This window comes from Cydia pomonella, chromosome 15 (assembly GCF_033807575.1).
Source record: "Cydia pomonella isolate Wapato2018A chromosome 15, ilCydPomo1, whole genome shotgun sequence".
NCBI classification, from domain to species: Eukaryota; Metazoa; Arthropoda; class Insecta; order Lepidoptera; family Tortricidae; genus Cydia; species Cydia pomonella.
This window is the reverse complement of record NC_084717.1, coordinates 1,897,758-1,907,796: the sequence shown is the minus strand read 5'-3', so window position 1 is coordinate 1,907,796 and position 10,039 is coordinate 1,897,758. Positions and strand designations below refer to the sequence as shown.

General features: G+C 34.9%; 1 protein-coding gene across 3 annotated transcripts; it reads right to left on the bottom strand.

The window, feature by feature from the left end:
* Positions 1-767: 767 nt before the first annotated feature.
* LOC133525518 (uncharacterized) lies at positions 768-9,731 on the bottom strand. Of its 3 annotated transcripts, none has more exons than XM_061861783.1 (9): positions 9,550-9,731; positions 6,529-6,734; positions 5,717-5,927; positions 4,464-4,817; positions 3,979-4,164; positions 3,759-3,880; positions 3,204-3,365; positions 2,744-2,914; positions 768-1,616 (listed from the first exon to the last, which is right to left on the bottom strand). In XM_061861783.1, the coding sequence occupies exons 2-9, from the start codon at positions 6,721-6,723 to the stop codon at positions 1,326-1,328; spliced, it is 1,692 nt and encodes a 563-aa protein (XP_061717767.1). In that variant the 5' UTR covers positions 6,724-6,734; positions 9,550-9,731; the 3' UTR covers positions 768-1,325. The 3 variants fall into 3 exon arrangements, with proteins under 3 accessions (XP_061717767.1, XP_061717768.1, XP_061717769.1); XM_061861784.1 differs by having other exon boundaries at positions 6,529-6,731; XM_061861785.1 differs by lacking the exon at positions 9,550-9,731 and adding an exon at positions 7,317-9,543.
* Positions 9,732-10,039: the final 308 nt, after the last annotated feature.

Sequence of the window (10,039 nt, the reverse complement as noted above, 5' to 3'; positions counted from 1 at the left end):
AAAGGGGGTTGCAAGTTTGTATTGAGAACAATTTCGTCTTTGAGTGAGATAATTGAAATTTAATAGACAGGAATAATGTTAGAATACAAGAAATGCGAATTTTATTACCCTAAGGGATCATAAAAGGATGGAAAATATTTTTCTAAACACACGGCTGGTATAGGTTCTCTTGATTGTTCAAAAACTGATGAGAAAGTTGCATTTTACCCACACGTGGGGCAAAGTAATCAGATGCAAATTTTGAGTTACGATTTTCTTGCGTTGGTGTGATGAAATTTTTTGTTTTTCACTCGGTGGCAAAATTTGTTTAACCCTCGACTCGTGCCTTGAAACCCTCGCAAAGCTCAAGTTTCCACTTATCGAACCACTTGTTACGCTAGAGGTTCAATTATGGAATCCTTCGCTTGCTCGGGTGTCAATATTAGCACGAGCGGTTAGACAACTTTGCCCCCTTTTAAACCAAACATTTTAATGTAAGATTTGAAACTCTGTACATGTTTAAGAAAACAGGGTTTGCCACAGGAAGCAACACTGTGTCCCGCATCTTATAGAATGGCAGTGTAACGCTATGGACGGTTCTTTTTTAGCTCATTCGATTATTTAGGAAGCGGAAAATATGTCCCCGTTGTCGTGCCAGTGAACGATCCGCTTGATCTGGCAATGTTGGCAGCGAATTCAATTCTGCGTGCTGAGATTTGGATTTCCAAAATGAGATTATAAAGAAATATATAAGGAAAAGTGCCGAAATTTTGAATAATACTCATAGGTACAAGTATAATCGTATAATTAGGTAGGTACAAAAATTGTTTAAATTGGAACTTGAATAGCTGTCAATAGAGTATAATAGAATAACAGCCATATATTGTTGCATATGCGGTAAGAGGTTAAGTGCGGTACCTACTCGACTTTATTAAGTGCACAAAAAAGTAAAAAAATGAGCGCTGTCTCGGCAAGAAACCGCATACGTAGTTTGGCCAGTAACTTTAAAATTGATTATGTGCCTTTGAAAAATCATTGAAAAACAAAAATTCAACGCAGAACTATCATTGAACATAAAATATTGTAAATATTAGAAACAAATTCGCAATAAAACACAAAAAAAAAATATAAAAATAAAAATTGATTATGTATATGTAAATAAATTTTTGAAAAATAAATGAAAAAAAAAAACAATAATATATCGCATTAGAATCTTGTGAAAATGTCGTTTAGTATCAAAATATAGGTACTCTTTTATATATATTTTTTTTTTCAATATTTATACTTACACAATATTACTTGGCACATTTTGAGTACTATTTTTATTTATAAAATATCTCACTCTCTCACGTATATTTTTCCTTGAGCACCCTTCTCAGCAACTTTCCAGAAGGATTTTTCGGAAGACTGTCTAAGAAAACTACATCTTTTAATCTTTTGAAATTTGCTACTCGTATTGCTACGAAACATTTGATATCATTTTCGTCTCCTTTATGTCCATCTTTTAAAACTATAAAGGCCTTTGGTGCTTCTCCTGTTCTTTCATCGGGTATTCCGACTACTCCAGCATCTAATACTGATGGGTGTTCTTTTAGAACACTCTCTAGTTCTGCTGGTGGTACTTGGAGCCCCTTTACCTGGAAAATGTGTTGTTTACAAATCTTAAAACATTTTCGTCAAATGCAACTATTTCTTGTAAATTTCATTTGAATGTTAATCATAGAGACTAAAAATTATAATTATTTATTTTAGTAAATAAACACGCTGTAAAAATCCTAGTTCTTTTTACTATATTCAGTAATGCTGTCGATGAATAAATTGTTACATTCTAGAATTATCATGTTTATGAGCTTGTTGTCGATATTCAAGTGATTTATGTGATACTATACTAAACAAATAAATATTTACCAATAAGTGTGTGAAGAGAATATGAAAATTCCTTGGTATCAGTATACCTACAAAATTGTGATAATTATCCAGTACATTATATGTATGTGTGTTATGGATATTAGAGTAGACAGCAAATACTTTAAACTTAGTAATCTATGCGGATAAAACATAACGTTCTGCGGGCGATAATTGCTTATCTGATTCCTATAGTTTTTGTTATCTATAATTTCAATAAATAGCGGAAATAGTAGATTATAAAACAAGGACATAAAGTAACCCATTTTATCCGAGGCAAATCCGAAGCTAGGTGAGGGCCGATATAGGGCGAGGATAAAATAGGCATTTCTGCCCGCGTTATATAATTTGTTTTTTACTTCAATTGAGAGGAAAACATACAGAAATATCAAATATTCAAGGTTACTGTACCATATTTATTTAATACTAAAGAAATAAGTACTCGCGCTCGCGAATCGATCCCCAGGTGCAGCTCTTACAAACCTCTGTTAAATTATGTCTCATTCTAACAAACAGAAATGACAAACTAACGGAAAGGGACAAACGATTATCAACGGTCTATTAGATTTGACAGACGTTTATTATTGATTATATTTGAACGCCATTAAACACCAACGTAACGAGCGGAAGAAGTGAAAATGATCATTCCATCTACCACTGTAGGTAGTAAAAGCTAGATTAATGTTGGACTCAACACACCACACATGACTATGTTAGGTGATACGTTACGGCAGTCTGATCTCAAACAAATTAATTCAGTCTATACCTTTTTTCATTAAACTAGATCATTAAGTTTTCAAAAGAGCATTGTTTAATACCTACACTAGACAAGTTCTAAACAAAAACTTGTTAGACTTACCTTAATAAGTTCTTTAAGCCTATCGGATATAGTGACTGCCCCATGTTCGTCTACAGAAGCCAAGTCTCCGCTTCTAAACCAGCCTTGTTCATCTATTACGTTCCTTGTGGCTTCTGGATTGTCTCTGTATCCGTTCATTACTTGAGGCCCTCGGATTAAAAGCTCACCAACCTGTTTTATGATTGTATATTATATTATGTGTTTTCTTCCTTGTTTTACAGTTTCAAATTATATAATATATTTATTAAGGTTCCATGCTTGTACCACTTCAGTTATATTACGAGTATATCTAGCTCTAATTGCTCATTGTATGACATTGATCAGTAGATAATTCACTATACAACTATTGAATTTCAGTAACTGTCAAGCATATCATGAGAAATTCATCATAGAACATTTACAAAACAAATACGAAACAATTTTATAACTGATAAAATTTCTTAATGTTTTAAAATCGAACCTCATTTGGTCCAAGATTCCGCATTTCTGGATCAACTATCCTTAATTTAGTGTTAGGAACGGCGAAACCCGCTGTCATATAATTAGTTGACCCAGGAGCAGTGGTTGATACCAGCGGTGATGTCTCAGTTAAACCATACAAATGGATAAAGTTGACATCAGGCTGAAATCACAAAAACCTCATGAAATACTAAGCCTGTTTAATATTAATGATGCTGGTGATAATGTGAATTGTCTTATGTGATGTGTTAAAAATGTAATTTGATTATATTTAATAGTATACCTTTTTTAATGATTCTTTGTTTACAATGAAAATATACATAATGGATATATACAGATGATTACTATAACTAGCTTATATCTAAAATAGGCCCTTGAGGCATTGTACCAAGGATGCTGGCGGCATTTCCTCGTTGTATCGCAATACTGATACGTTGTGCGAGGAAGCCGTCAGCAGTTACGTCAACCAGACGTTTCGCGATTTTTCCAAAAAAACTTGTGCGCGCTGGAACCCCATGGACCTAGAGTTTCAACGCCAAATGGTACAAATAGTTACCTTGCACTTATCGAGGAATCTATCTATATCTAGTTTTGGTAAAGGCGCTGCTCCAGAAACTGCTCTTTCTACATAAGCTAGGTGTTCTTTTTTAGATTCTGGATGTGACCCCAAAAATAATACTGAAAAAAAAAAACATACAAAACAGAATTATTGTAATTAATTTGTTGTAAATCTCACTGAATCAGCTTAAATATATTTAAGGATATATTATTCTTACCGATGGGAGGAACTATGTACAGCAGGCTAATTTTGTGGTCCTTCAAAGTTGATAGAAATGTATTTGGCTGGAATTTGGGCAAAGTAACTATTTTGGCTCCTATAGATAATTTGTGAAGCGTAATTATTCCTAAGCCATAGATGTGGTAGAATGGTAGCACGGCCATTATAGAGTCTTGGTATGAAGCTGAAAAGTGTACAACAATTACAATTATTCATTAAAGATATACACTAACTAAGCTAAGATTAAAAAGGTGTAAGTGAAGCCTTACTGCTACAATAGCATGTTTCGTACAGTCTTAAAAATATGCAACATCGGTTAGGCTAGTCAACATCTAATTAGTGTGATTAGTGTTTTGAACTAGTATTTGTTTTAAGATTTTAAGTAATTGTGTGCTTAAGTTTCGTTCCGTTCGACATTATCTTCAACTTCAACTTGAATCAACGAGTTAACCTCCAGTCGAATGCATCATATAATAAACACACCTGTAGTATCACGATATTGTTTAACTCCTTCAACATCTGACTGCACACAATTCGTAACTATGTTCCTTTGTGTCAATTCTACACCTTTAGGTAGGCCTGTTGTACCACTAGAATATGGCAGTATGGCCACATCATCCGCAGTCTTCCTCGCGTCATTAAGAACACTATGATCTACATCTGTAGTCAACTCTTTAAATGATATAGTGTTAGAAACGAAGCTATTATTTTCTGTTATACATATAACTGGAATGTTCATTTTGGCCAATTTTAATGACTCTCTGATGACATCAACAGTGTCTATGTTACCAATTATGATTTTAGGCTTGGAGAGAAGAAGTTGTCTTTGTACTTCATCTGAAATCAAACAATAAGTAGACTTCCGTTATTTTTCTATGAGGCTGTCTGCGATAGATACGTTTTTAATCATCGCGATAAAAATGCCGGTTGATTATTAACCAAATAACTTGTGTAAACTTGTCTATTAATTTCACCAATTATTTCAGGTTAATTTTAAAAATTCAAATTCAAAATTCAAAAATTTATTCTGCAAGTAGGCCTCAAGGGCTCTTTTACAAGTCAATACAACATTTATAGTAACATCATATAGTGACATGAAAAATACATAACAACATTTATAAATACAACAGCCAATACCTGGGTAAACATTACATAATAATAATCTTAAAATAAATAATTAATACAATACAATAGAGATGTATAGTCTCTATAGTTAAAAACACATTAAATCTGGAGATGTAAAAGGTCCCCAATGTCAGAGTACTAATACTAATAAAATTTGGAGGTGTAAAGTCTCTCCAAGTGTCAAAATAAAATTTATACTAAATAAATAAACCGCGTCTGGACTGTTAAACTAGCAGTCTCATAAACTAATGCTACATTCTGTACATAACTAGTATGTACCAAGTCAAGTATATTATACAATATGACAGAGACGTATAGTCTCCACGGTAAATACATTAAGTTTGGAGATGTATAAGGTCCCCACGGTCTGAGAAAAATAATAATACACAATAATAAGGTTTGGAGGTGTAAAGGTTCTCCAAATGTCAAAGAATAAAAAAAATAAAAAATTGTATGAAATACATAGTTCACGTCAAGAGACTGTTAAGCTAAAGGTTTTGTTATTTTTGTATATATTTTAATTATGATAATTGTGTAAATTACAAAGTGTTCACACAAAAAAAGATTTCCTTTAAAGTTTATGAGAGAATAATTAATTAATACATACTTACGAGGCGTATATATAGGGTTGACAGTTGTCAATTCAGCACCTGCTGTCAATATTCCTACTATAGCTATCACATACTCTGGCGAGTTTGGCATCATAGTACAAATGACGTCGCCATCTCTTACTCCCAGTTTGTTGCGAAGTTGCGACGCAAAGTTTCGGGACTGTTTGTAAAGTTGATGATATGTATAGGAACGATTCGTCAACCCACAAATCTGTTGAAAATTAACACGTTTTATATAAAGATAAGGATTTTATTGCTCCGTCAACTGAAAAGTATACAATTTCATACTATGAAATGAAATTTCCCTTACAATATTTGCGATAGTTTTAACTGCAACAGATGGTTTGGTACACTCGACCATTAAGGTACCTTTTGGATTCAGACTACACCAGCTAGCTAATGCAGTATTGCGGCGCGATGATGCCAGTAGGCATCATTGTCGCGCGTGGGATTTTTGACATTTGAGGCAGTTGCATTGCTGCCGCAAATGTAAAAAATCCGGGCAGCAACATCGATTTTAATATATGGCAGCAATGTAGTTAGCAGTAATGTTATGCTGCACTAATTCTGCAGTAATCAGTAATGCTGGTATAATCTAAATCCCCACGGTATTGTCCGTAGTACCAAAGAGAATTTGAAATAGAGGTCGTCAAAGAAAATTTTTTAGCCACTGAAAATTCACTGCCATCCTTTGACAAATGATCAAAACTTTTAGAACGCTATTAGACTTTAATCCTTACTCTTTCATTTGTTAAATATCAAAAACTGGAGTTTGTATCTATGGTAAACTCTGCCAAATTGTCACTTCCTACCGTTGCCACTTTATCAGGCCACCTTTCCATATTCTCCCAAACATGTTCCACGACAGTTCGGTTGGGGATCTCGACGTCCTTGTACGGCGACTTGACGATGTTTTCGGACGTCCATACGGAATAGTTCCTGGACAAAACTGATAGGTTCTGCCGTGATAGCAGTCTTCTGGCGGTTCTGGATAGTGCTGATGACATGATGAAGGCTTCTGAAAAAAAAAATCTTTATTACAAAGTATGTACCTAGGTATTGCTTTGCTTTAACTACATAAGGCTTCTTTAACAGTACACCTTTTTGTGCAACGAGGGGGTGTAGTGTTTGTGTTATTGAGCTATGGTGCGGGTGACGTAGTCTCGGGTTCACGGGTGGTGGGGCGACAGTCACGTGAGAGCCGTTGGTGAGAGCGGACGTGTCGATCCCAGCTACTGGTGACGTAACGAGCCGTATACGTTTCCCCCTGTATGTGAGAGTACTACATGGGGTAAGTGAAATTTTGGAAGCGAGGGTGGTAATTAAAGACCCGAGTTTGCAATATTATTACCCCCGGAGTGACATACAATGTTTTTCATGACACTTGCGAAGAAAAAACTAAATTTTAAGCGGAATTATTCTTAAATACGATGAAATATCAAACATTCGTCCGCCATAATGTCATTTGTTGACAGGTTAGGCATCAAAGGCATAGACCTATTCGGCATTCAGCCACGATTGAAAATTATGTAAAAATATTTTAAACGGCTATTAAATTAATCAAATTAAAATAAATATTTTTAAACATAAACTTACTTACTTACTTCACTGGCTCAGTGACCCAAAGAGGATCTTGGCCTCTGACACAAGAGAGCGCCACTCTGCCCTATCCTGCGCCACTTCACGTCAGTTGGGTATTCCGAGGGCGAACAGGTCTTTTAGGACTTCGTCACTCAAGCGGTATCTGGGACGCCCAGATGGACGTCTTCCACAAACATAAACAAACATATTAAATTATCAACGGCAGTATTTTAAAAGTAAAACTCATTTACGCTACTTGGTTAGTATGAAGTAGTGACATAATAAAAAAATGTTATAACTCCCTAGGGAGTTATAGCTTTTTTTTCCACAATCCATAAGTCCCGCGGGAACAATATAGGCCTTTGTCCTTCAGTTCACCTGCATCAAATAAGATCTTTTTCGAGTAAGTATGATGAAAAAAATATTCTATGTTTATTGCGCAGAATTCTTACTAAGTAGAATTAAAAAACAGAATTATTCTAGTACCTAATTTCTACAGACTTTTACAATATGCCAACTCATTTAATGGATTAACTTCTTTAAAGGTAAACGAGTACCTATATCATATCTATAATTCTTATTTATCAAGTTCTGTATAAGTATCGATTAAAGTCGTTTTTCTCGATATCGTTATATAAGGTGAATACATATAAATTAAACTATGGTAGACAATGGACGGCCTTATCGCTAAAGAGCGATCTTTTCCAGATACGCTTTTGGTAGTGGACACAAGGAAAAAAAACATGCTTGTATTTAGTTATTAGAATCTATTTATGTGAGAAATGTATTAATTTATTAATTCTATACACACCTACGAGATAATAAATATTCTAAACGCGAGGAAGAACGAAGAAGGACTTGGTAGTTTTAATGATGTGTACCAACTGTTAAAGAATATTGTTTTATACTCGTACGTACTAATTTATGACTGTTTACAAAAACATTGTAAAACACATTGAACAAGAAAATTTAATTCCAACACAAGTGATGTAACCGACACAAAACTGAATCAATATAACGACATCAAAGCGGCGAGAATTTGTCAAACGATAACGCGATAACGGCTCGGTTTTGACGAGAATGGGTCCTCGGAAATTGGCGAGAAATATCACACCGCCAATAATAAAATTGTCGGCTCATTGTCGTGAGGACAGAGGTGTTGGAGCATTCCACCGTTACATCGACATTTGGACTTTTTTTGATTTTCTAAGCCTGGTACACTTTTGGCTATACTTCCCGCAAAACTAACTGGCCACTGAGATCATAATGCTATCTCCTTTACCCTTGTTAAGACCAACCAACAGTGAAAGAGATGGCATTATGGCCTGACCGGCCAGATAGTTTTGCGGATAGGACAGTCTTTTTATCGTGTATAATATCATCTTTAAGCCGTTTGTGTCCTTAAAAATCTTTAGAACCTACTTTAACTAAAATACGTACGTTGACAAAGAAATTTGGCATTAAAGGAAACGTTAGGGGTCATTAATTACATCACACGAATTTTTAGGTTTTTGACCCCTCCCCCCTCCATGTCACACTTGGTCACATTTGGCAAATGGGAGGGATTTGAAGAATGAGATACGATAACGATTATTTCTGGTTTAGATAAGTTCTAATTTAGATATCGTTTAAATGTCGTATAATTGACAGAAGCAGCTCGTTTCGGGCAACCAATTTCACTTTGACGTTAGAAATATCGTAGATAGATCCTATTGGGATCACAGCGGAAACGAAATAAATGTCAATTTTGACATGTCGTTTAGCTGTCGATCTTTTGAAGATCTTTCCAAGATCTAAAACGTGTCTTAATCATTCTTCGAATTGGCCCGATACACACGCATACTTTCGATAGTTACATATAGTATAGTATAGTCTGTGGTATAGGTCCTATACCTATATTTGGAGGCTCCGAACCGAACCCGACACCAGTAGAAGGCTACAAACTAGTTTAAGGCGTCTATTTAAAGATTTTATACTTTGACGACCTGTCTTGCCTAGTGGATAGTGACCCTGCCTATCAAGCCGATGGTCCCAGGTTCGAATCCCAGTAAAGTCATTTATTCGTGTGATGAGCACAGATATTAAGTATTTATAAAAGTGTATAATCGTTGTCTAAGTACCCACAACATAAGCCTGATTGAGCTCTCTGTGGTACTTTGTCAATTTGTGTAATAATTCCCTATAATATTTATTTATACGTAAATCCACAGTTAAATATCACATAAAGTAAAAATTTATTGATAAAAACTTACCTACAACACAGATAGACACTAAACTTCCTATAAATGTAAATAAAAATAGCACAATACCTATATCAACTAGAACGTACACAACACCCAACGATATGGTACACACTGATCAAATACTGCTATTGTCAGTACAAAACCAGTTCCTATTGATATCGCAACAGCGTTCTAGTTTGCCTTTATTTATTCCATTTCTCCATCCGATTTTCAACTTCAACTTTATGTGCCCAATGATACAGTCGTTATTACTGAACTGTGTAAGTGTATCAGTTATTGGGTCATTATTACAATTGAGACTGATATCGTGACATTCATAAATGTAAACCTAAGCACAGCGTAGCGTGGTATTTATCTTATCAAGATTGGGTCTGCCTCTGCTTGTTGTACACTCAAGGTATTAAATATCTACACGGACAAAGTGGCAAAAATATGTACACACTACTTTAATGCATGGGCATGGGTCGTGTATACATATTTTTGGCATTTTACCCGTGTC

What these genes read in the sequence shown, in the direction of transcription:
- LOC133525518 (XM_061861783.1), bottom strand. Translation starts at nt 6,723, where the DNA reads ATGTCATCAGCACTATCCAGAACCGCCAGAAGACTGCTATCACGGCAG. An exon ending in GGCCTGATAAAGTGGCAACG is followed by an intron (nt 5,928 to 6,528) that starts GTAGGAAGTGAC and finishes AATTTTCAACAG; the next exon opens with ATTTGTGGGTTGACGAATCG. An exon ending in GATTCCTCGATAAGTGCAAG is followed by an intron (nt 3,366 to 3,758) that starts GTAACTATTTGT and finishes TTGTGATTTCAG; the next exon opens with CCTGATGTCAACTTTATCCA.